At 44.1% G+C, this 27310-nt stretch overlaps 1 protein-coding gene and 2 long non-coding RNA genes across 5 annotated transcripts; all 3 read right to left on the reverse strand.

The window, feature by feature from the left end:
- Nucleotides 1–612: 612 nt before the first annotated feature.
- LOC107279582 (uncharacterized) lies at nt 613–1338 on the reverse strand. Its single transcript, XR_001541901.3, has 3 exons — nt 1263–1338; nt 1104–1184; nt 613–1017 (listed from the first exon to the last, which is right to left on the reverse strand). It is a non-coding gene; the product is annotated as an uncharacterized lncRNA (long non-coding RNA).
- A 5308-nt stretch (nt 1339–6646) lies between these two features.
- Nucleotides 6647–7546, reverse strand: LOC112937360 (uncharacterized). The gene is made up of 3 exons (XR_003239898.2): nt 7214–7546; nt 6828–7133; nt 6647–6736 (listed from the first exon to the last, which is right to left on the reverse strand). It is a non-coding gene; the product is annotated as an uncharacterized lncRNA (long non-coding RNA).
- Nucleotides 7547–18386: 10840 nt separating this feature from the next.
- On the reverse strand, nt 18387–26318 carry LOC4351977 (cystinosin homolog). 3 transcript variants are annotated; one of them, XM_015765313.3, is made up of 9 exons: nt 26100–26318; nt 24584–24716; nt 22579–22668; nt 22377–22501; nt 22201–22243; nt 21524–21641; nt 21387–21436; nt 21160–21232; nt 18387–18698 (listed from the first exon to the last, which is right to left on the reverse strand). In XM_015765313.3, the coding sequence occupies exons 1-9, from the start codon at nt 26216–26218 to the stop codon at nt 18646–18648; spliced, it is 804 nt and encodes a 267-aa protein (XP_015620799.1). In that variant the 5' UTR covers nt 26219–26318; the 3' UTR covers nt 18387–18645. The 3 variants fall into 3 exon arrangements, with proteins under 3 accessions (XP_015620799.1, XP_015620798.1, XP_015620796.1); XM_015765312.2 differs by having other exon boundaries at nt 18387–18701; XM_015765310.3 differs by lacking the exon at nt 18387–18698 and having other exon boundaries at nt 20844–21232.
- Nucleotides 26319–27310: the final 992 nt, after the last annotated feature.

Below are 27310 nucleotides of genomic sequence, written 5' to 3' on the forward strand. Positions count from 1 at the left end.
TGATGCTTGTTTTGAAACACCATGATGAGTATTGTCAAGATGATGTAGTAGCCTGGGAGATTACGTTGCGGTGTTCCTGGCTAATCTCAGGGAAATTAGAAAATGTCATGGACTGGATCACATATATAAAATGTTCGTATTCACTACTATGTTGATCTGGTCGATCCTCTAATCCTGTCTTCTTTAAAATTGTTAATGACGAACTTATTTCAAAGGAACGAAGTTTCAATTTAGTTGCAACTTTAAGATGCATGGAGTATGGGAAACATTGCTAAAATTTAATTGAAAAAAATTCAGAACAGTGCTATGACTACAGTGGAGTTTTAATAGAAACAGGACATAAAAAGTCGATTGGAAAATTTATAGAATTCCAGCGTATACATTAGAGATTCAATTCAAACATGAATTTATAGAAGCAGTACAACATGCATGCTCAAGTTTCCATATGGTTTGGGCAATCAATTTCTAGTAGTAATACCTCCTAATCAAAGATCTTCAAAATCATGATCTCCTTGACATTCCATCCAAAACCAGTGAACCTATCAAATAAATTTAACAAAAGTTAATTGGCATTTCTATGTATTATAACACTATATTCTGTTTTTCTTTTAGAAGAAAAAAATGTTGCATAGCGGATCCATCAATTGAAGTTGTGGTTGTGTGGGATGGTCCTGAGGCATCATTATCATCCATAGCAGGAGGTGGAATACCAGCAAGTTTGGACACGACACTGCGCAACCAATCAAGTTGCTTTTGTTGAGATTCAAGCTGATTTTGTTGTACTGCAAGCTGGTTTTGTTGAACTGCCGCAGTTTGTTTTGTAGAAGCCAATTCTTCTTCCATTTGTTGATAGGTGTTTGCTGAAGTTGATGAAGCTCTTCTATTAGGTTTCGGACCATGACCTCTCCCTCTAATATATCCATATGCCTTCCCAAGCACCTTCTCACAAATTTGTTGCTCTGTCAGCTGGATTGCACCTTCTTGCTCATTTTCATGCTGCATCTGTAACATTGTTTCCTTTATACAGAAAAAAATCAAAAGTTTTTGTTAGCACAAGAAGACACTTAACTATAGTGAAAATGACTCGTTAGAATGATACTTACATAGTTCTGTCTAGCATCTCTTGACGCCCATCCTTTGTCACTACAATAGCATTCCTTGTACAATGAGATTTGATCACAACTCTGCCAAGACATAATATTTACTTAAACAGATGCTTACGAAAAATAAATCATACGGAAAGTAGATGAAATTTAGCTTACTAATTCATGCTGAAGTGCCACAAATGGTTTGGTTCCCTTTTTATGAACATATGACAGTTTCATCCGATTAGCTTTCCCTATAACTGATTTTTTCTACATATGGCAAGAATAGCCAAAGGAACACATAGAAAATGCCTTAGTTAATATGAAGAAGAAATAAATTTAGCTAGTTGTTAAGAGGCATGCATTCAGATATAAGATAAAGCATGCAAAGAATCATATACATGAAATTCTTCTGTTTCGAAATGATCACAAAGCCAAGTCCAATCACCAGGTCTGTCACGAAGGGGTTCATATGGACTGTTACGAGTACTGTCCCCACCACCAGACTTGAGATAATGAGTATAGCATCTATGGTGAAATGTTTTATAGCTTGATGAAAATAGTAGCTCCAGACAGCCTTTAACATGAGGTTCAGATAAATCTAAGTTGAATTTCATCTGCAAAAGATAGAATTCAGATGTTAGTATTTGCAAGATCACTCCAGAGAAGTCAAAGATATTACATAAAGGAATAAAAATGATAATATTATACACCTTCAGAAGCTCATACAAAGGTTCTGTAACGCCCCGATTTTCGTTCGGGTTTAAAAATCATTTAATAATGCATTTCTAGAAATTATATTAAAAGTTAAAGCAATTTATTCGAATGAATTAATGGGAGAATTAAAATTTTCCCTTAAAATCATTGGCCGGGAATATTTTGTAATATTCTTTGTGCCTTAAAATACTCTCTGAAATTTCTAGTGAATTTTCGGAGCTCAAGAAATAACTTTAATAGCACAAAGTTCATTTAATCAATTAAAATAAAAAGAAAACAAACAAAATTTCCCCTCTTTGTCTTTGGGCCGCTTTCGGCCCAAGATCTTTTCCCCCTCCTTGGCCCGCTCGCCCCTCTCTCCTTCCCCCTCCCCCTCTCGGGCTCTCTCTCTCCCTCGGCCTAGCTCGCCGCTCGGCCCTCTCCTCCCCGAAGTCTACTCTGCCTCCCCAGCCGGCCTCCCTCTCCTCTTTGGCCAACAGATGGGACCCATGGGCCCACCTGTCATCCCCAACCTCAGGCCGGCAACTGCCGTTGCCGCCATGGCCGCCGAAAACCGCCCACGTCGCCGCCATTCCCGGCCTCCTCGAGCCCTCTCTCGCGTGGGACCGGAAGCCACCCCTCTCCTCCACCTCCTCCCCCGTTTTTCCCCAAAAACCGGCGCCAGTTTGGCCCCCCCACGATCCCACGATGCCTCGCCACTTCGCCGGCCGTTGCCGCCCCACTCGGCCACGATCTCCCCCTCCGGGGCCTATAAAAGTGTACCCCGGCCTCCCCTCATCCATTTCCCCAACTCGCCGCCCCCTCCCGCGCGCTCTCTCGAGCTCCCCACGCCGCTCTCGTGCGCCGCCGCACGCCGGCGACCATCCAGCCGCGCGCCATCACCGTTTCCGTCGCCCCCGCACTGCGCCGCTGCCACCTATAGCTTTGCATCGCCCCACCGCACCCTGGCATCCGCTCCATTTCCCCTCCCCGCCTCCGAAGCACCGCCGCCACGCGCACCATCTCTTTCCTCCACCATCGCCAACTCCAGCCGCGCACCACCGCCACCATAGCCGTCGCCGCTTCGCGCCGCCAACATCGCCAGCTTCTCCGCCACGCGGGCTAGCTCAGCCACCGCTCCGTTTTCCCCTTTCCCTACCGAAACCACCATTTCACCGTGCACCCGAGGTCGCCGACATATTCACCGCCTCCGGTCGCACCTCGCCGCCGCTGCCACGCCGCGCCAACACCGCCGTCGGCTTCGCCGTGCCTTGCCGCTGCCCGTCCGCCCCTCCTTTTCCACTCGCACCCCTTGGAACACCATTCCCACCTCAAACCCGAGCCCCACCACTAACTGCCGCCAACCGGCCGCCTCTTGCCGCCGTCCCCATCTACCTCACGCCACGCCACCGCCTCCACCGCATTCGCTGCATCCCACCGCCCCTCGGCCGCGGCTCCGCCGTGGTCGGGCGTCGTCGGAACGCCGTTCTCGTCGCCTCCCGTGCCGACCGCCGCCATCCTTTCCGCCGCCGGTCGCCTCTCCGTGGTCGTCTCGCCGTCGCCGCCCTCGGTGAGCACTCCTCCCTCTTCCCTGTTTCTCCCCTTGGCCGGCCGCCTCCCGTGCTTGCGCGCGCCGTGCCGCCGCCGCCGGTGGCCGCCCAGCCCGTGTGCCGCCGTCGCTTTGGTCCCAGCCGCCGCCGCCGCCAGCCTTGTGTGCGCGCTGGCCAGGCCGCGTCGCCCGGCCGTCCCCAGCCGTCCGATTGGCCTTGGCCGATCTGGGCCGTCCAACCCGTGGACCGGCGGTGGACCGTCCATTGTGGTCCCGGTCCACGGTGGACCGCCACCTCGTCTCGCTGACGTGTGGGGCCCGCCTGTCGGCGCCGGCGCCCCTTGCTGACGTCAGCGAATGCCTTTTCCTTTGAGAAAATAATTGATAATTGCGCAATAAATCATTAATAATTATAGAAATCCATTTAAATGGCTCAAAACTTCTAAAATTCATATCTAATTCATTCGAACTCCAAATTGGGCCATTCAACTTGCAAAATTCATCTAAAATTGAGCTCTACATGTTTGTTTACTTTTTATGTACTGTTTCCTTGGTTTTTATTAGAGTTTTCCTCGTTTTGCATGCCAGCGTGTAGTTCCCGTCGTTTCGGAAGATCGCGTTCGCAAGGATAAGAGTTCATAAGATCCAAGTGAAGAAGCAAGGCAAGTCACACATTCCCCTTGAGCATGTTGATCCCAATTTATAAATGTTTTACCGTTTACAAATAAATAGGCATGTTTTGCTAATTACATGGGATCCGGGTATTACCTATCTGCTCGCTTGTGCCATATTTACTTGATATCTGTTCTTTATCAACCTTGGGTAATGAATCGACTAGCTCATGTTACTTATGTGACCTAGCTCAGTTGATGGGATAATTACAGTATTAGACCTTTTTAGTATCAGAGTGAGCTGCGTGCTCGAGACATCTGGCCATGCTTCATGGTCGTAATTATCCAACTAAAATGCGACTGAATGGTGGGCTGTGGGTGCATGGTTTTGCTAGTCGCACCCATGGCAATTAAGGACCAGTTCACGGGATGCCCTGGAAGAACTTATCGTACTTACCACAAGCCAGCGTGGGCAACGGCTGGGCTTGTAGTGTAGCTTTCCTCTAGCCGACGCATCCAGGCAAGGGTGGGTGTGATGGAGTTTGGATGGGCCCTGCGACGGCCTATGCGGCTTCCGGATTCACCTAGGCACGAGAGGGGACTGCCCGCTGCCTTGCGAGGAGTGAGGGTGAAACCTGAGGTGTGGTGTGCTTGGTTAGAGGGGGTTATGCGAAGGGTCCTGTCACGGCCTCTTTCCGGTATGTCGTGGTGGCATGTCGGCGCACGGAAACGTGTCGTGGGGCTGTGTCTTGTGGGTACAGTTGTACACCTCTGATCAGAGTAAAGCTATTCGAATAGCCGTGCCCGCGGTTATGGGCGGTCGACCAGATTCACCGTGATTAGTCCCACCTTAATAAATCGACTCAATACACTGTAGTTCAGGTGGGTTGGTTGGGCCTGTTCAACGTGGTGTAGCGTTGATCAGTGGAGATTCAATATTACTTTAATTACTCAACCGTTTTACTGTTTTGCTCAATAAAATGTTTTACAACCGCCATTATGCAAATAGCCACAAACCATCCTTGTATCCCCTTGCACATCTGCATCGTTGGTGTGGCTTGCTGAGTACGGTAGTTGTACTCAGTCTTGCTATTATTCCCCCTTTTTCAGAAGTGTAGTGCTTCTGAGCTGAAGATGGAGTTAGAGGACCAAGGCTCAGACCCCAGTTGAGTTTTGCCTGTGGAGTGGAGCTGAAGCCCCGCTAGGATCGCCTTTTTCCGCTGCTGTCGTTCTATTTCGGTGTGAGGACTAAGTGCCTCTTCCGTAAGTATTTTACGCTTTATTTACGTTTGGAACTGTATATTACTTGTCGTTTTGTGTACCCTGGATGGTCCTGGACAGGGATTTAATACGCAAAATAGTCTGGAAATTTGGGTTAAATTTCTGGGCGTGACAGGTTCTTTGTCAGCCTCACTAAAATTGTTCCAACCAATGCGTTTGATAGGTGCATGGTACCTAGTAACAATCCCAATCTCCCTTGAAAGTAGTTCATGATTTTCTCCAATTGGCCTCCTCTCTACTGAAATATTCAAGTTCAGTGGGTGACCAGCTTTTTTTATCAGGAGCTCCAGACCTTTTGATTTATTCTTTCCACGCACTTTCTTGGAGTTGGAAGTAGAAACATGCTGAGTTTGTGGGCAATTAGATGGTTGTGAGTTTCTTGGAGGCCAAACTTTCTGTCCAGGTGCCATCTGCAGCTAACAATAAATAAATAAGTGAGCATAATCAAGTAATGGAGTAACAAATAAATAAATAAAAACAAACAAACTGCACAAACAATTGATAAGAGTAAGAAGTTTTGACAGCATTATTAGTTCATATATAACTAGAGCAATAATTAAAATATGTAACATAAGTTATATGAAGGAAAACATTCATTAATTTACTTCCATACTTACTGATGTATAATAGAATCACAAGAAATCTAATTCTCAGTTTCTTCTTCACATTCACTTCGAGAAACAGGACCCTCCTTTAAAGATGCTATCTCTTTTGGATCACTAACAATTTCTGGAATCACATCATCGCGACTCAATGTATTAGCTTCAAAAGTATCATCCAGAACAATATCACCACCCTCTTCTTCTTGAAAGGCAATATCTTCATTAGCACCGATGTCTAAAGCACTTTCACTCCCAGCACTCCAAACCTCTGGATCAAATAGGTGCCGATGGTTAACCTTTTGCACTACTTGCCAATTCCCCTTCAATTTAGTATGAAGTACATAAAAGACCTGCTTAACTTGACTAGCCAATACATAATTGTCATCTGTGTACCACCTTTTGCTTATATTAATACTAACAAAGTCATTGTCAATGATCACTGGTTTGTTTCTCTCCAGATCGTACCAATCACACATAAACAATGCAACTTGCCGATCATTAGGATAATCCAAGACATATATGTCTGTGAGAGTACCATAGTATGTTATGATTTTCCCTTTATGTGGACCCTCAACGCATACTCCACTGTTTTGAGTTTTTCGACCTTCCTCCCGCTCCTTTGTTAAAAATCTAACTCCACCAATAATACATCCAGAGTATTTATGTACTTTTTTGTGTGGTCCAATTGCAAGGGCATATAAACAATCAGATACTTGGGATGAACCATCCTTGCACAAATCTATAACCTTATTGCCAAAAATAATGCATGTTAGCTAATGCAAACAATGGACATATAGTTTATGTGAAGCCAAGTGTGAGCTTACTCTTTGGCGCAGCCATGTAGCAAACTCTTGTTTCTGTCTATTTGCTATATTTCCCACACCTTGTGCCTCTAAAACGTCCTCATGCTCACTAAAATGTTGTTGCGACATGTGATATATTAGTACAAGTAACTATGTAATTATTTGTAACTATTATTGAAATATCATTTTATTTTACTTACTATAGGAACCCTTGCAGTTCTTCACAATTATTGAGCACGTACCAACACAGGGAATTATATTGATCTTGTGTTAGGATTACGTCATTCTTGTGACCAAAAGCACGGAATCTAGATGAAAATATTGAGTAGTGATCAGCGAATTGCCTCTCTCCATCATAGTTTCTCTCTTCCCTATTGAACCTTGTCTCAATTCCATTGAGATACATAGAGCAAAATGTTGAGCACTCCTTCATAATATAGGCTTCCGCGATTGAACCCTCTGGATGTGCCCTATTGCTCACCATGCCTTTCAAAGTACCAAGGAACCTACATACCAATAATATACACTTACTACAGTACAACGACAAAATTATAGAACAAACAGAAGGATCCTAATCAACACATACCTTTCAATAAAAAACATCCATCTATACTGTACAGGTCCACCAAGTCTTGCTTGTTGTGGTAAATGGACTGCTAAGTGTACCACAATATCAAAAAATGCAGGTGGAAAAATCATTTCCAATTTGCACAACACAAATATTATTTGTTCTTCTAACTTTTCCAGCACATCAAGCTTCAATGACTTAGAGCATAGTTGACGAAAAAAGCTACCTAACTGTAATAGTGCATCACAAATGTCTTTCTGCAAATACCCTCAAATTCCAATTGGAAGTATTCGATGCAAAAGCAGGTGGAAGTCATGTGTCTTCAACCCAGTTATTTTCCCCTCTTTATAGCTTAGAAATACTGTATGCTAATCAAATTAGTGCAGTCAACAGATTTGTAAGTCACACTCATGTTATACTCATGTTATAGCAGATCAAATCTCACACAAAAACCATTGAATAATAGTGCATACAAAAAAATTTTAGGTGTCACATCGGATGTTTGACCGGATGTCAGAAAGGGTTTTCGAACACAAATGAAAAAACTAATTTCATAATTAACTCGCCTGAAAACCGCGAGACGAATCTTTTGACGCTAATTAATTAATTCGTTATTAGCATATGTAGGTTACTGTAGTACTTATGACTAATCATGGACTAATTAGGCTCAAAAGATTCGTCTCGCAAGTTTTCCATAACTGTGCAAGTAGTTTTTTTAATCTATATTTAATGCTCCATGTATATGTCCAAAGATTCAAAATGATGTTTTTGGGAAAAAAATTAGGGAACTAAACTAGGCCTATGATGTCTCACCCTATAGTGTCTGTCTCCCACTTGCCTTGTTCTCCACGCAACCAACATTTTCCTCTTTTTTTACACATTTCCTCTTTTTATTTCTACGGGAGAAGCTCCCCTCTTTTTCTTTTTTCATCCGTGTATCTCACCTTATAGTGTATGTCTCCCACTTGCCTTGTTCTCCATGCAACCAACATTTTCCTCTTTTTTTACACATTTCCTCTTTTTATTTCTACGGGAGAAGCTCCCCTCTTTTTCTTTTTTCATCCGTGTATCGCTGCCCATTCTCGTTGTTTTTCTTTCTTTTTTTTAATTGTGCTCAAGCCAAGAGTAATCGCTAGCTAGAGGGCATAGTGTGTTTAGTCTGGTTGCCCAAACATGGATTTTTTTAGAAATATTATTATTTTAATGGAAAATCACAATAATAGTTGGCATCCGGATTTATCCGCCAAAATAGGGTCTATCGAACGACAAAGGATCGATAGGCCAGGCAATCAAACGAGGTGTGTTCGACTGGAACATGTCGAGCTGCGGGCGTTCGATAGGGAACATGTCGAACTTCGGCCATTCAACAGGCCCCATCGCCTGGCAACCGTAGTACGACAGCCCCCTCCCCCCCCCCTCACCAACCCTATTGAACAATGGGAGGTTAACAGGCCCATTTATATCACCTCCCCACCGAGCCAATTGTGCACATATTTTCGTTGAAGGAGCTCAAGACCACATCGTCGTTGCCGTCGCCATCGCGCGGGAGAGCCATCATGGGCCGGAGGGAAGGGGAGGCGACGGTGGTTAAGGTATGAACTTTTAATCCTTAAGTATGAGGCATGTGAATTTGTAATCCCGAAGTATGAGGCTTGTGAAGTTTTAATCCCAAAGTATGATGCTTGTTATTTGTTAATCGTTTCTCATTGTTGAATGTTAATACGTATAATTTGTTAATCATTTCTCATTGTTCAATGTTAGTACATATATTAAATTAGTTATATGTTAAAATTAGTTCGAAGTTAGTACATATTTTGTGAGGTGAGTAGCAATCTATTAATTTTCAAGTAGTGATCACTAAGAAGACTTTATTGGGTAGTAACATGGTAAGACAATTTGGCATGTTATTTTAGGATGTTAGGTGATGTGCCTTTTCGTGGTATTATGGCGATGTTCCCATACAACTTTGTGACAGTGGAGTAGATTCGACTGTATATGCATTCGTCGATACTAGCCTGAATGCACCAAGGCAGTTTTTTTTTTTACCAAATCCAAGGCAGTTTATTATGAACAATGTGCTAGGGTGGCTACATAATATGTTCAAGGTAGATCCGTTGTTGAAAATTTTTATCATAAAAGATGTGTGGCCGGTAAGGGGCTTGCATCTACTGGGAGTTGGAGAAATTTTGTGGCTAAAGTAAAGGAGAAAGGGTATAGTCTGGCAATACTGGTGCAGAAGAAAATAGATGTTTTTGGAACCGCGAGACAAGCTGCACGGAGGTGGAACAATCTCCTATTGTGGTCGTGGAAGAAGTTAGTGTTTGTACGAGTGGTCAAGGCAAAGCACCGAAAGAGGTTATTGCACTGGTAGAGTTCGTTGTGCCTGATAGTAATTGCCCGGCCAATGAATAGGATGACGATGAGTCGGACTCACCTTTGGTTGTTGACGTAATGGAGGAGAATGAGGCGACAGCGGAAGAGGTAGAACTAAAAAACGAGGAAACGAACGTACCTGATGATTGAACAACCATATCGATGAGTCGTCTGAGGATTAACGATGGTTTAGATGACCACTGGCGGTATGGTTGTAAGCAGGTGCAGTTCGACAGATGTTTCATGACAAAGGGTACCTACATTATGTCGTGAAGAGGTGGGCATTTCTACAGAGGCGGGATTTTAGGGTGAAGATTTCAAAATAGGATGATGTATGACATGAAGTGCACAAGGCCTGGATGTCCCGAGAGAGTGCATGGTTAAAGCCACAACATGACAACTATGGGTAGCTTCAAGGGTTGAGCAACATATCTGTTTGTTGGACAATACCCCTTTGGTATACAGGATCATGATGGCTGCATTCGTCACAAAAACTAAGCCAAGCCAACTCGACCTTATCCGCTCGTCTCACCACACACCATCGCCCTCTCTCTCTCTCTCACACCTAATCCTCTTCATCCGCCATTCCTCTTGTCCTTCTCCTCCTCCCCTCCTCATCCTCTCTCCATCCCATCTTCTCCTCCTCTATATCCGGCAGCGGCGGTGGTGGTGGACAAGGCAGCTCAACCCCCTCTCCCTCCCCCCCCCACCCCATCGTCCTTCGGCTGCCGGAACACGAACTGCCTCTCCCCACGGCGGGAGGACACCGAAGGGTCATCGTTGTCGAGGCCGATGGCTCGCCGGACCTCTGCGATGGATGGCTGGTGGGTGGGTGGGGACGGCTTGAAGCGCTGGGATGGCCGCAAGTCAGACCCGCAACGCCGGATGTGGCGGATGGACTCCCCCACAGTGCCTCTATTTATTTGTGAACTAAAATGGAGGAAAAACATGATTCTAGACTTGGGTGGCTATTGGTATTTCTTAACGTCACAGATAGAATCCGCAAACGCATGGAAGAAACCGATGTAGCACTTCACCCAGAAGTATTTTAGAGTATCAATTTCCACAGGGAACGTATGAGTTCAACTCCTCGTCAGGTTCATCCAAGGACACAAAGCTAATGTGGGCAGAGGGCAGAGATGATTTCCTAATAAGAAACAATGTCTAGGGAAAGCTTAACTTTAATCTTAACGCAATAGTTCAGGCACTGACAACCCGCTGTTCCCAGATATCACTCTATTACGTACCCGGACAGGGAGGACTTAAGTGCTCTTGAGGGCTGTCACCACCTCTACACCCACCTCAAACGTACTATGGAATACGTAGCAACCACTGAAAATTAATTACCCTGACACCGCATCTACATAATTAATAACTACTCTAGTGCCGATCAAACACTAAAGCAATCACTATAAATTAATGGACTATAGAGAACAATTATCACGCATGCTAATTAGGAACTAACCAAGAAGTAATTCTCACTAAGCGAATCTTAATTACTCAGAATGATATTTCTATTAAAGTAGAGTAATTAACAAGATACAAAAGTAAGAGGAGATTGCCGATAACTCCAGGATTCCTCCGATTTCTTCTACCTTACTCTCTCCCTATTCTAATATATAATAAAGTACAGTAGAGCCTCTTGTAATTCAACTCATACCTTGGTGTGTGTGAATGAGGGAGATGATAGGGGTATTTATAGTGTGGAGCTTGCTTGGGAGTGTGGAGATCCTCCATGGCATCCAATGAGCATATTCACTCTCCTCATGCCAAGTGTCCATTTGGATGACGGTTGGAGTGTCGGAAATGGTCATAACTGTCATTGGGAGAGCGTTATCTACCGGATGCAACTTCGCCCTGGGCCAGCGGCCTCTGTCAGGATCGGCCGAACCCTTGCCGGCTCTGTTGGCCCCGGTTTTCAGCCTAGACACTCATTTTGGGCCCTTCAATCCATTGGTATGAATGTTTGACCCATTTGGAGGTGTTTAATTGGGTTTTTAGGTCTAAAACTCCATATGTTTGGATACGAGTTTGATTCTCCTCCTCCTTCATATATATTTCTTCTCAACATAGGTAGTTTGTCTCCTGTATACGAATATACACTAACACTCGTGGAAATTGTTAGAAATAAATCCTACCACTATGTTGGATGTTTTACATCTATGGTTTTATGCAGGTATTGACGGCGTTAATTTGGCACTTAACAGCCGTCAACAGTGACGAGTGGTGTACATATGGTAGTAGTTGTGCACTGATAGGGGGAGCATTCGTCTTAGCGATTTAGCCTTGCATATTGGTAGGCTGGAGTAGTATGAATTAGTCTTAACGATTATTCAGAGGAGCTACCTATTTGCTCGCTAAGAGTAGTTTGGGCGCCTTACTTTGTCCAATACAATGGTTTAGTGCATCGTGGGGAAACATATGTGTTTGCCGCCACGGTGTTAAGTTTAAGGGATAGGCCCACCACCTAGCGGCTCTGGGTCATTCCTAGGGTGGAGTCACACTTGTCGTCGCTGATACAAGGCTAGACACTAGACAATGTAACGGTTATGTTGTGACCTCTAGCCTGCCCTCAATATGTAGAGTGTGGGGTGTTAGGCTGGCACCAAACCAACTAGAGTCATGTGGATTTGTACGAACTCTGCAGAGATAAAACTAACCGGTTAGCCGTGCTCGTGGCCAAAAGCGACTTGGGAAGTACTCCATCCGTCCCAAAAAAGCTAACCTTATACTAGGATGTGACACATCCTAGTGCAACTAATCTGAACATACTAGGATGTATCGCATCCTAGTATGAGGTTGTGAGGTTGTTTTTTTTTGGGGGGGGGGGGACGGAGGGAGCAGCATGAGTATAATTTTAATCTTTCTAAAAACGCTTTTAAATATGGTTGAGAATGGGAACTTGATGATGGTTTTAATTATAATTATGACTTGCTAACGTGGAAGGTGCAAGTATGATGTTTTATGATTTCTGATTGTCGGAGAATTAACTCCTCCATCAGGGGACTGTGAGGCCCCCCATTGTGAGTTCGGCCGGGGGCAGCGGGTGAGATTCAAGGGTTTGGTGAGCGAAGCTGTGTGACCTTCAAGGGGTACCATCCCCAAAGACGATGAGACAAAAGGGGTTTATATAGGTTCGGGCCACCGATAAGCGTAATACCCTACTCCTGTGCTTGATTGATTGAGTGTAGAACATCAGTGCTTGGGGTTGCGAAACTCAAGCGCCAGTTCGCTCGGGAGTCCCCCCCTTTTTTCCACTACTAGGCCTGGACCTCCTTTTATACCTCAAGGGGTTACCACACCTAACCTAGCTCCGGTGGAGAAGGATTACAATCTTTGCATTAAATGCATGTCTTGTCTCTTGACTTGGGAAGCAAGCGCACGTCATCTTGATGATGAGGCCTGTCAAATCTTGCCGCCTGATACGGGGGGTGCCCCTGTCAGTCACCATTTAATGGGTGAGAACTTCTGGGCTCCTATTACACCGGGAAACGGGAGCCTGGCTTTGACCAGAGCGGGAGGACCGACTCCGGCTGGGATAAGAGGATGAGAACCTCTCACCATCATTATTTGATGGGACATGTCAGGCTGCACGTTGCCTGACACACGAGCAGCGCACAGGCGCACTACCCTAGTCCCATCGGTCATTCGACCGGTCACAGACCGGTTGAGTGCATTGCACTCCGCATTAAATGCGGCATGGCGTGACTACTCGGGCCGCCATAAATGCGGGTAGGTGGGCACCTGGAGGCGGACACTTAACCCACCGTACATGGTGACCTAGAGAGGGGGTCAGGGGAGCCCGACCCCTAGTCACGGGAGGGGGCGGCCGCCGCCCGACCTCGGGCCCGATCCCCCCTCGGGGGAGGGCCACGTGGCGCCTGGGGCAGCCTTCTCCCTCTAGTCTTGGCAAGGGAGTGGCCGCCGCCCCATCTCGGGCCTGACTCCCCTCGGGGGAGGGCCACGTGGCATCGGGGGGCAGCCTCCTCCATCCAATCTCTGGGAAGGAGTGGCCACCACCCTACCTTGGACCTGACTCCCCCCTCGGGGGAGGGCCACGTGGCATCGGGGGGCAGCCTCCTCCATCCAGTCTCTGGAAAGGAGTGGCCGCCACCCTACCTTGGGCCTGACTACCCTCGGGGGAGGGCCACGTGGCATCGGGGGGCAGCCTCCTCCATCGAGTCTCGGCCTGGGAGTGGCCGCCGCACTACCTCGGGCCTGACTCCCCTCGGGGGAGGGCCACGTGGGTCTGGGGGCAGCCTTCGTACCCTAAGGTGGGAGGGGGCGGTCGCCGCTCCACCCGGGCGTCACCCTCCTCAGGGGATGCCACATGGGTTTGGGGGCGACCTCCTCGCTCTAAACATGATACCCCCGGGTCCATATCACCGAAAGTAGCCCCCGGCATTAGCCCTGACCAAAACCTTCCCCAGGTGGTCAGGGTTAATGCCACTCTCCTAGTCTGATGATATGCGGGCCCGGCCTCTTCTTCTTTGCTGGCACTAAGACCCATGCGCCTTTTTCGCCCCAGCTTGAGGGCGACTCGCTAGCCCGTACCTTAGGCTGTGAACTTATTTTCTATATATATTCAGCAAACGTTGTTAGATTCTCTCGGGCCCGTGACCTTACGCCGCGTTCCTCGCTTGCCCCTGCCATTTGTTAACCTCTGTTCATGTTCTACTTCATCTATTCAAACGATTATTTTCGCAAGTGTGAGGACTGAACTTTCTATAGCCAGCAATCTTCACCCGCGATCAAGCTAAGCTGGGTGCCATAGCCAGCCGGCGGGGCCAAAGCCAGCCGCTACGGAAGAGCTAGCACAGGGGGCCCCGGGCGTTGACGGTACCCAGAGCTCGACGCAGGGCTAGGATAGAGCTAGGAATCGTAACTCCCGCACTTTTAAGCAAAGAATCGTTTGAATGGATGAAGCGAATACAAACATTTTGTTACCAAGGGAGGCAAGCCGGCGCGCGACACATAGGTACCGGGGGACCGCGAGGAAGAGATGAGCGAGAGATAAATATAAGCAATAATAATTCTATGCAAACGATTATCTTCGCGCGAGTGTGAGGACTGAACTTTCTATAGCCAGCAATCTTCGCCTGCGATCAAGCGAAGCTGACCGTCGTAACCAGCCGACGGGGTCAAAGCTAGCCGCTACGGAAAAGCTAGCACAGGGGGCCTCAGGCATCGACGGTACCTAGAGCTCGACGCAGGGCTAGGATAGAGCTAGGAATCGTAGCCCCCACACTTATAGCAAAGAATTGCTTGTATGAATGAGGCAAACACAAACCTTGCTTGCATGTCGCGACCTTTCAAACCTTTAGCTCGAAGAGGGCCCCCCACCATGGGTTCCGAACCATTTTGGGAAGCCTGTGACCACTTAGCAAACGAGGTAAGGTTCCCACGAGCCTGTGTCCCCACACTACACATTCTGTTTGCTCTTTCCTTTCGGTGGCCTCCTTCCAATATCTCTCCCTTCTACACGGACGACTACTTTCGCACGAGTGTGAGAGCCGAAAAACTCTAAAGCCAGCGATTCCCGTCTACAGTTGAGCCGGGCCGGGCACCGTAGCCAGCCGGCAGGACCAAAGCTAGCCGCTACAGAAGAGCCAGCACAGGTGGTCCCGGGCTTCGACGGCACCCAGAGCTCAACTTAAGGCTGGAATAGGGCTAGAAAACTTAGCCCCCACACTTAGTGAGGAAATGTTCATGTAGATGGGAGAGAGGTTGGGCTCTTATCACCGAGGGAGCAAACAAATGCGCAACACGTGAGCGTCACAGGGCCATGAGAAAAGAACAGGGGGAAAATAAATATAAGACTTCAAGCTGTATTAAGCTGATGAATTGAAAAATTGAAAATACTTGAAGCTTGAAAGGACGATTAGTTGAGCCGGGCCGGGCACCATAGCCAGCCGGCGGGACCAAAGCTAGCCGCTACGGAAGAGCCCGCACAGGGGTTCCCGGGCTTCGACGGCACCCGGAGCTCAACTGCAAGAGCCCTCCCAGGAGTAGACCGAGGCAGGTGGTAGGTTCATGAGCGATCCCCGTGCTTGGCCCTGGAGGGCCATGGGGAAGAAATTCGCCTTGACCCGGTCATCACCCCACGCCGCCTCTATGATCGTCGTATGGATCTGGAGGGACTCGGAGGGGTTGACGCTACCGTGGTACCTCTCAGTGAGGCTGGGCCGGAACTTTGGGGGCCATCGGACATTCCGAAGACTCGCCACAAAAACCTGGCCGCTAGCTTTTTCTGATGAGAATGTGGGGAGCCTAGCCCCCTGCTTGGGGCGATGCGACCCTCCTGAGGAGGCTGCGCCTTCCCCCGCATTGGCGCCGCGACGCTCGTCACGCCGGCGCTCGAAAGAACCTCAAAAATCACGAACGCGCCCCCTACCTGGCGCGCCAGATGTCAAAGAATAAACTCCTCCATCAGGGGACTGTGAGGCCCCCCATTGTGAGTTCGGTCGGGGGCAGCGGGTGAGATTCGAGGGTTTGGGGAGCGAAGCTGTGTGACCTTCAAGGGGTTCCATCCCCAAAGACGATGAGACAAAAGGGGTTTATACAGGTTCGGACCACTGATAAGCGTAATACCCTACTCCTGTGCTTGATTGATTGAGTGTAGAACACTAGTGCTTGGGGTTGCGAAACTCAAGCGCCAGTTCGCTTGGGAGTCCCCCCCACCTTTTTTTCCACTACTAGGCCTGGACCTCCTTTTATACCTCAAGGGGTTACCACATGGGCCCAACAACCTAACCTAGCTCCGGTGGAGAAGGATTACAATCTTTGCATTAAATGCATGTCTTATCTCTTGACTTGGGAAGCAAGCGCACGTCATCTTGATGATGAGGCCTGTCAAATCTTGCCGCCTGACACGGGGGGTGCACATGTCAGTCACCATTTAATGGGTGAGGACTTCTGGGCTCCTATTACACCGGGAAACGGGAGCCTTGCTTTGACCAGAGCGGGAGGACCGACTCCGGCTGGGATAAGAGGATGAGAACCTCTCACCATCATTATTTGATGGGGCATGTCAGGCTGCACGTCGCCTGACACATGAGCAGCGCACAGGCGCACTACCCCAGTCCCATCGGTCATTCGACCAGTCACAGACCGGTTGAATGCATTGCACGCCACATTAAATGCGGCGTGGCGTGACTACTCGGGCCGCCATAAATGCGGGTAGGTAGGCACCTGGAGGCGGACACTTAACCCACCGTACATGGTGACCTAGAGAGGGGGTCGGGGGAGCCCCTAGTCACGGGAGGGGGCGGCCGCCGCCCGACCTCGGGCCCGATCCCCCCTCGGGGGAGGGCCACGTGGCGCCTGGGGCAGCCTTCTCCCTCTAGTCTCGGCCAGGGAGTGGCCGCCGCCCCACCTCGGGCCTGACTCCCCTCGGGGGAGGGCCACGTGGCATCGGGGGGCAGCCTCCTCCATCCAGTCTCTGGGAAAAAGTGGCCGCCACCCTACCTTGGGCCTGACTCCCCTCTCGGGGGAGGGCCACGTGGCATCGGGGGGCAGCCTCCTCCATCCAGTCTCTGGGAAGGAGTGGCCGCCACCCTACCTTGGACCTAACTCTCCTCGGGAGAGGGCCACGTGGCATCGGGGGGCATCCTCCTCCATCGAGTCTCGGCCAGGGAGTGGCCGCCGCCCTACCTCGGGCCTGACTCCCCTCGGGGGAGGGCCACGTGGGCCTGGGGGCAGCCTCCGTACCCTAAGCTGGGAGGGGACGGTCGCCGCTCCACCCGGGCGTCACCCTCCTCAGGGGATGCCACATGGGTTTGGGGGCGACCTCCTCGCTCTAAACATGATACCCCCGGGTCCATATCACCGACACTGATGATGTTAATGAGAAATGATAATTATGTTGCTACAATTATTTATACTGACAATTGTGCTTTACTTTACATATTTATTTTTTAAATGCTTTACAAATTTACCGTTTGTGAAATATTGTAAAACAACCTAGCTTTATGCATATGAACCTACAAATAGCTTCTTGTTTGATATTTAGAGCTTGCATGTATGTAGGATTGTATTGCCATGCCAATCTGATACTTGTATCTTTTTTGGATCATTGGTTAATTTGTTTTGCATGTTTAGTTGAGTGTTGTAGGATCCATTGATCTCTTCAAGATGGTTCATTAGGGGTCTATCCCTAGTCGGATTGCTTATGGGTATTGGGTAGATAAATTTCCGTGCGAACCTATCATAAGGCTGGTCAGCCAAATGGATTCTAAATTTAGACTATAAATTATTCGTGTGTTAGTATTCCTTCTTTATGGATACCATTTATTTTGATGAAAGCGTTTTGGTATATTCTAGATAGAACTATCTAGACATGAGTATGTGATGAACAAACTAGATGTATAGCTTAACAAACTAAGTCAAATCTTCTGGGATGTGTAACACATCTGGTCGCCTCTTTCGTGTGGTTTGACGGGCACATCTCATGCTAAAGTTAATTAACATGCTAAGTCCCAGCAATATCTATTTTTGCTCAATATTTGGCACTACTTAAATTATATTTAATGGTGTTTACTTGGGATCATGAGGCATATTGAGGCTTGAGTGGCTATTATGCGTGTATAGATCCCACTCAGCTAAAACCATGTGATGGTCACAAGTGACACCCGGCAGTATAATTTTTGGTGTGCCTTACACTAGGCCAAACCTGACGGCAAAAAATACCATACAAAAACAGAAAAGAGTGTGGGACAAACGTGAAAACCCCACTGACCGCACACGTAAGAGGATCGTGACAGCTTGCGCATTAGTATTCTCGCTTCACCCATACACGTTTTTTTTGCTTCAACGGAGATTTATGACTAGAAGAATACTTAAATTGACTAAAAAATATTCCATGATACATTTTTGCTTACATTGATGAAAATAAACTAGGACAATTCCATCTCGATACATCTGATCTTCGTTATCCATCTTGGATGATGTACAAAGCCAAATTCTTGCCAAAGAGATTTTACGCTTCTTTGGATGGGCTTGGAGCATTTCTAAATAGTCTGGGCCCTTTTCTCGGCCCACCTAATGGCAACAGGGCCCATCTTCTCCAGCTTAAAGTTTTATGCTGCCGCCACGTGTTTTGCTTCGATGGGGAGAATTGGATAGCCATTGGCTGCTGCGAAAAAATAAAAACGACATAGTCAAACAATGTAAAATAATTGAGTGAGATTAACTTTGCAGTTTGCTTCATAGAAAAACATTAACTTGGAATTGACATTTTTTTAGCAAATAAAAATGTGTACTACATACATTGGTAGTATTTAAAGCGATCAGCATATTGTTTCTTTTAACAAGAATAAACCACGGCAAAAAAAAAAGGGTTTTCCGTTTAATTTCTCACAAAATATTGGTCCCAACCATGACGATGTAAAAAATAATAATTACTAAATTTTCTCAAAAATGTACGGTAGAATTTTGCTGTCAGCTGTGCGTTCTAAGAGCAAGTACAATAGCAGATTACAAGTCAGCTGTAAACACATGTGGAGGAGGAAAGAGAAGAGAGAGAAGGAATGAATTTGTAGCCAGCTGTAACACGAACTCCAATATGTTACGTGTGTATAAGAGGTGGAACTATATATTAATGGTTTATAGATAACTATTGTATGAATGAGCTATTAGGTTGGCTATAGGCCGTGTTTAGTTTCAAAGTTTTTCTTCAAACTTCTAATTTTTTCATCACATCAAAACTTTCCTACACACACAAACTTCCAACTTTTCCGTCACATCGTTCCAATTTCAACCAAACTTCCAATTTTAGCATGAACTAAACACAGCCATAGATGATTTGGAGTCAGTAGTTGGCTATACTATTATTAACTTGCTCTAAGAGCCAGTCTAGTAGGTCGTCGGCTGCTTACTCCAAAATGCCACGTTAATGTATGTATAATGCTTCTTCCAAGTTGATAATATTTGTTACATGGATAAGAACTCGGTCTTAAAAAAAAATAACTTTGACAACTTCTATTATAATTTATATAGAAATATCAACAAATAAAATTTAATTTTATTGAAATATTTTTTAAGACTAATTTATACATATGGCTTCATATTTCTAAGATAAATATTTTAAAAATTATTTATAGTCGAAGATTTTAAAGTCTAACTTCCTTTTATTTCAAACAACTAATATTATCGGTGGAAGGACTAACTATTACATGACCTCTGCACTCTATTTAAACTACTATTTTTTCTTCTCATCTCACCCTATCTCTTGGTAGTGCATGACACTGCTGGATTGATCAGGCTGCCTTGGAGCACGCGTATATCTAGCGCTTGTTTAACTGCTCTCTCATCATCTCACTATGAAAAATTAGCATAACAGGCAATAGCTTGTACCTGCTCTAAGCAGGTTTTTCTAATGGCTTCTCGCTCTACGTGAGCACATTTCCTAAATTGTTCGTATAAAAATTTTCTATAAGATTTTTCTAAAAAATCAAATAAATTCATTTTTTAAGTCGATAATAATTAGTACTTTGATAATGGCCTATCTCATTTTTGTGCCAGAGAAAATCCCAGCCCAAACACTGAAATGCCTAAGTGTTTTGAATGATAAATTTACAAGATATTTTGGTGCACCTTTGTTCTAAAAACACATGATGCGAAAGGAGGGACAGTATATTAATAGTGTATCCGCTTGATATATCCATTCCGTTGATGCCGGATTGTATGAAGCCAATATTTTGACGCAAGGAAATTTTGAAGACAAAATTTGACAATATATCTATCATAACGCATTGTTAAGTAAACCGGCCACGCCAGAAAGGGCGACAAAATACCATGGAGTGACATGGACACATGAGCCGCGTAACATATGAAAGGTTTATTTTCTCTCAAAAAAACGAAAGAGAAACAATGAAAGGCTTATTTTAAAACATTAGCAATATTAGAAGAAAAAAATAACACTGTCCGCGTGACATTGCGATGTTAGCTGCAGTGGGATGTTCCTGGGCGTGACAGTTTAGCAAGGCTGTTTTTCAATTAGGTGGCTAATATTTTTGTCTAAGATGGTTGCAGAATACAAAATATTTTTTAAGAACAAGTGGTAACATATAGAGTGAAAGTGCCAGCCAAAATATTCCAAAGATCACAAATCATTTTGTTGATTAAAAAACGCAGCGAATTATATAAAAGGAACTGAAAAGGAGAACAACTGGGTTAAAAACAATCAAACTACAGTTAACAATAGGGGTAAATAACCTGAAACTGATGCTGAAAATAACCCAAAATAACAACAATGTAAATACCGAACTACAAAACATACTCATGACAAATCCGTGATAGATATTGTAAGTATACTTACACTTACATAATCACAAACATTGTTTTAAGACTAGTATCAAAGGCCTATTGTATCTACATCTTTACATTAATCCGTAAACAAATATGTACAAAATTTAGTTTTACGAAAAATGCATTTGTTTCATATGAATGGATAGTTGGGACTATACCCTGAAGCGAATGTAATCAGGGCCATAAAAAAGGTGAAATACAATAGGTATATCACACACTATCTTCTTCAGGCTTGTCTGAAGGCCTGATAAGAGGAGCTACCCTTTCAGAAATGATAGCCTTACCATTCTCATCTCGTTTGACAGGGTACAGCACATAGTGTTGGATTATGAATAAGATGTCGAAGAAAACGACTTCCTACAATATCAAAGACATGTCATTTTAGTTACTCGAGTTTAGCAAACATTAAGAGTTGTTCTTATTATTATTATTTAACATTGAGAAGGGCTTGTAGTTAGAAATCCTTAAGTGGTAAAGATAGTATTATTAGAGTAAAACAAGTCCTGCTCACCAATGAAAGAAGGGTTTTCCCAATATTTCCATAGAAGTTCACTAGCGTGTCTGCAACACAATATGTTCAGTCAGTAAAAATATCTGACATACTTAATATATATCATACACTATGATCAAAGGACCAATGCAGCTTACGTTGATCTATTGATTGCACACCCATCTGGCCAAAGTTTAGCACCCCTCCTGTAAGATCAAGTAAAATATTGCCAATACTCCAACCAATTGTACTCTTCCTCCTGAAGTTCATGATGGCCTAAGATAAACAGGAAACAGAATCGTTAGCAACAAATAACGGCACACTTTTCATTTTAGCGGCTACATGCAGTAGGATCAAATTAGGTTATACAACAGTAAGCAAGCATAGGCATTTTTTTTTATTTCATTCAAACTAGAGTAAAATCCTACACAGCAAAGCCATTAGAAATTGTCTGGTAAGACAACAGAGATCAGCATAACTTGAAGTGTATATTGTGCCAACATAAGCTTGTGCTCAACTTCTATTATCAGGTCTAGACACATATACTCACCCTGCCTTTAATTGACCACATAGCTGGTGTCTATTAGTTTGTGCTTGTTTAAAATTTTCATTCTGTGGTTCTGGACTAATTGTGTGAGTTTGCTTTTATGTGAATTATGTAATAATTGGCTGTAGCTCGTTTGAGCAAAGGCCGGGATATTTTATTCCATTATCTAAAAAAAAATTGACCACATATTATACTCTAAATCAAGGATTTTGCTAGTTCCCTATTCATTTTTCACCATTAGGATAACCATGTAACTGACTAAATATAGTAACAAGAACATATGACTACCTGAGGAATGTATTTGATTGCTGTCATCCCAACCTGTATTGAACTAAAGTACACATTAAGAGAAAGAAATCAGTTCCACTAGAGCAAAATGGAGCAATATATGTCAATAACAAACAATTAGCATAACTGAACTTGATTAGAGAGATATTTTGTAGAACAGTGAAGAAAGAACTTACTTGAACACATCTATAAGCCAGAGCCAGTTACTTTTTGGCCAAGCTACAATAAGGCAAACAATAGCAGCTGTCCACACAATAGCAGTGATTGATATGCAGACTTTGGAGATTTTCTGGTTTCCTCGCTGTATATTGTACTGAAGTATCAGATACTGACAGAGTGAAAATAAGTAACTGTGGTTCATACAGCTGTTTAACTAACCTCGTAGATGAATACTTGAAAAAGGGTAAAAGCTGTCAAGGCAACCGCGTGTACAGAAAAGGCAACATCATTTGCCGCGACAGGAATCATCTGCATCAAATGATACAAAATAATATGTTTGATTTAGGCTTAGCAAATACAGTTTAAAGCTAATAAACATGAAGAAGAATGACACCAAGGTGGTCTCATTACAATTACACAACAAAAACAAAGGATATCGATTCATTGGGGTACAGCTTTCTTTTCTCTCAAATACTGGAGCAACTACAAGAATCAAAATTATATGTACATTACAACAACCCTTGGCACTCGAGAGAAGATAATTGATAACAAGTCAGCACAGTTCCAGATTTCAAGCATTGATCCAAAAGAGGCATAGGCAATCACCAAATTTCTTTTGACAGGAACAGTAGTAAGACTTTACTAAACAAGATAGAAATATTTAAATAGTTGTAGAATACAGACTCTATGTTGTTTTTTTTATATGTACAAGACAACTACCGAGCTGATGTACATCACTCTTTAGATCTTGTTTAGGTGGCCCAAAATTCTGGCCCATCCACGTGAACAGGCTGGGAGTTACACTAAAATCATGGTTTATGATTAGAGTTTTTGTCCACCAAAACAAGAATAAAGGGCTTAATAATCTTATAATAGACCAAATCTGCCGACATAAAGCCACAAACCCCAGCTCGGATGGTGTTTAAACATCACAAAATGACTTTTCACATCAAAGGCATCCATGTGAACAGGCTGGGAATTTACACTAAAATCAAGGTTATTATTAGCATTTTTGTCCATCAAACAAGAATCAAGGGCTTAATATTCTTACAATAGACCAAATCTATCATCACAAACCTCCTCACTGATGGTGTTTAAACAGCAAAAAATTAATTTTCACATCAAAGGCATCCTCATAATGCCAACAGGATTTGGAAGAGTTCAGTGCCTCAGTGGTATACCAAACAGTAAGGTACCAGTACATCAGCTAAAATATTAGTCCTCATGGATATCAACCAAATTTACATGCAATACTAGTGACAGGCATGGTGCTTGCACAATCCTAATATTAGCTTAAAATAAAAAAACAAATGCAATCATGAAATGAGCCATCATTAGAATCCCACAAAATAATGCAAAGACGTGTGGATTGATAATGAGAAGAACATATTGGTCAATCATACAAATTGTAAATGGTTTTAAATGCCAGATAATACAAAACAAATTCTGCCCTGTCCAGCTACTTTGCCAGTTTTTTTTTTTAACTAGGATGCCAGTTTGTTATGATGCAGAAGGAAAAAAATAAGAAGCGCGCTGAAGTTTCAAAACCTAATGTTGAAAAATTATTTACCTCAGCAAAGGTTTTCATTCAATAATATGACGAAAATAATGTACCAAAATGATCACAAACAATCTCCCTACTTTGCAATGAAATACACACATGCAAACGCCATTCCAGCATATTAGCCACATATAACACCGATTTTTTGTAAAGAAGGAATTCCATTACTCAGGGAAGGTAGTACGTTCGCTTTGATGCACATGAAAGATGGGGCTTCATGTTCTAACCAGACTCTTGATAGACCCTGATGTCAGGCTAGCTACACGATTCTAATAGTCCTTCCAATGGATAGTACCAACACCATGCCCATGCTGTGGCATCCAAATTACTAATTTGTTAATATATTATCTATGTGTAAATGCAAGCATTAATCTCTCATTTACTGTTATGATGGAATGTGTTCTATGTACTCAGCTGCACCAGTCCTATTTTGCTCCTGATGTTCTGGAACAAAACAACTAGAATAGAGACCACTCGTTACAGTACACTCATTGTCAACATGGAGATAGTATGGAAGTTGGGAATCAGGACAGCAGGTATCTGACTAGATACAACTAGCTTTGCTCATATTGTCCATCATTTACACTACGAACATTTTAATTTACATAGTACCATTTCATATCCAGACAAGATAAAAATATTTTAAAGGTCGATATGGCTAACCTCTTTATCACCATATGTCTCATGATACTGTCTCTGGATGAAGGGGCTGAAGAATAGAGCAGCATTGTATATGAGGTAGGATGAGTGCTTTGTCAAGTTCAACACCAGAAAATCAAAGTTCAGACCCACCACACTGCAATCAATTAATCCAGTTAAACCACGTGACAAGAAACATGAATATAAAAAATAAATATCTTAATCTAACAGACTGAACCGTCTGTCCCCAAACCACCAGACATCCAGAGCACCGTACAGTGTAAAACAGATTGACACAGGTGGCAATTTCCAACTCAATTAAGGAAATAGATTGTTATGAAGGTTATATTACTGTTTTAACTCTGATTAGTTCAAACTCTGAAGGTTTATTCATGAATGCACTCCTGATCATGAAGACATGCCATTTTGGACATCGCCACTATCTTAAACATATGACTTTGGCCACTAACTTCTCTTGCTAAATATTTAGTAAACTCGATAAAATTATAATATTATAAAAGGTACTTTTCGAGGCAAGTCTGTGTACATAATTTTCATTCATCCAATCTAAATAGTTAAAAGAACTTGATACATAAAGTTTGCAAAGTTTGACTTGAAGCATGTACAAAACGACATGATTCCATGACGTAGTAGGCAGCATATGGAAGGAGTTAAATACTTTGGATATTTTAGTTGCTTTCCAGAACAGAAGGAGTGTACGGATATGCCGACAAAGAACTTAAAGAAAACACCCCATTGGCCAATGAACAAGTGCAAAATAATTCGCCCACATGTGAAGATCACATTTGATTGCGAAAAACTCAGTGACAACAAGAATGTTCCCTAAAGAACTAATTATGCCCAAGTGAAAACCTTGTGATGGTAAGAAAGCATGAGCTTATAAGGTTAGTTTTTGCCCATTTATCATAACTACAGGCTATTCCAAGCGCAGGAAATGGATCTACTAGATTTGTAAGAACAAACTCTGGTGTTAATCTTAGTTACACTGCAGATGGTGCTTCTTAATAATCCACACACCACGGTCATGGTGGACGGTAGAACAGAAGCGGAATTTATTAAATGAGCAGATGGAGTTGTAAGAGCCACATGTCCTGCACTCCTTACTGCCAGAGTTTGCGAAAACATTCAATCTACTCTTAACTTTTGCTTTGTTCTCCTCCTAAATTTTGCATTCTCCATCAAATTATGGCGGCATCCGACAACAATTGACAATTTCCACTGGTTGAGCAATCAGCTCAGTAAGGACGACTCCATAATCTTTACCCAAAATTGAGGTCAGCTCCACCCATACATCCAAAGATTCGTCGCCCGTTGCAGCTTGCAAAGGCTATGGATGAACAAATCTCATGAATCAGATTAACCTAAGCACGCAATTAAAGAGGGTAATCTCCCTCAAATAATACATACACCAACAAATAAACACAGAATTCAAACACAGCAATAATATAAGCCAAGAAATGGCTAGCCACGAGCAAATCAGAGGATGAGGGGGGAAAAGGGAGATAGAAAAATCCGTCACCTCTTGCGCTTGAAGTTGAGGAAGACCTGCGGGTAGAAGCTGAAGGACCAAGCGAAGAAGGCGACCCACCCGAGCACCTGGTACAGCACCTCCATCCCCACCGAGTTCCACGACGACATCGCCGCGGTTCTCCCTCTCCCCCTCCCTCCCTCCCTTCACCCTAGCTGCTGTTGCTTTGGGATTCCGGATTCTCCCTCCCACCACTTGCTGCTCCGCTCCAATTCTTTATTGTTGCCCGCGGAATTTATAGCGCGAGGAAAGCGAAGCCATCGCCCAATCGCATTTCTCACCTGGTTGGGTGGAGAAGAAGGGGATTGGTCGGAAACCGCCACAGAGGTTGCGGCTTATTCACGGTTCTGCCATGCCCCGGCTTTGCTCCTCGGGTTGGGGCTTGGGAGGGACGAACCGGGTCGGGATCCCGGCGACGTTCGTGCCAGTGCAGCAGAGGATGGATGGTCGTGGTGGCTGGCGTAGGTTGAGGGGTGTAATAACTAGTAACGGAACGGGATTCCGTCCTGGCGTGCGGATGGCCCTGAGATACGCTGACGTGGCGATGTGTTGCACCGTAGGGGGACTAGCTTGCATCACTCCACAGTTTTTTTTTTCTTTTGGTTAAAACTCACATGTTTTTTCAAGGATTGGACTAGCTATTGTTCACTTCATTTTTAAACCATGATTAACATGTAGTAATACTAACTTATACTCCCTCCGTCCCAAAATGTAGTAGTTCAAACATATATTCAGATTCGTAGTACTAGAATATATCTCATCCAACCAAAAGTTACTATATTTTGGGACGGAGGGAGTATTAAATGATTAAAACATGCGAATAATACGACACTCATAAAAGTTAAATAAAAACAAAAAGTATCTCAAGTAAAAACACTCCTAATGAAATTAGTCAAATTTTTTAATCATATTTTTAACACTTGAGAGCTTCAAGTATATATAAGTACTCCCTCCGTCCCAAAAAAAAACTCAACCTACATCCTCTCCTAGGACAATGAATCTCGACTACCATTTGTTCAGATTCGTTGTTTTAGACTTCTAGGAGGGGTCACATCTCATCCTAGGTTAAGTTTTTTTTTACGGAGAGAGTACTTATATTACACTATGTATTTAATATATTATTATATTATATCTACTACAAGTTACATTGTAATTATAGTATAATTGCATTATAACTATAGTGTAATTATGTTGTAACTTAT

This window comes from Oryza sativa, chromosome 12, assembly GCF_034140825.1.
Source record: "Oryza sativa Japonica Group chromosome 12, ASM3414082v1".
Taxonomy (NCBI): Eukaryota; Viridiplantae; Streptophyta; class Magnoliopsida; order Poales; family Poaceae; genus Oryza; species Oryza sativa.

Bases quoted from the DNA above. Each gene is read 5' to 3' on its own strand.
- LOC4351977 (XM_015765310.3), bottom strand. From the start codon at position 26,218: ATGTCGTCGTGGAACTCGGTGGGGATGGAGGTGCTGTACCAGGTGCTC. The intron at 22,669-24,583 runs GTTAGCCATATC...CATTTGATGCAG, and splicing joins AGACATATGGTGATAAAGAG to ATGATTCCTGTCGCGGCAAA. The intron at 21,233-21,386 runs GTGAGCAGGACT...TTGATATTGTAG, and splicing joins GGAAAACCCTTCTTTCATTG to GAAGTCGTTTTCTTCGACAT.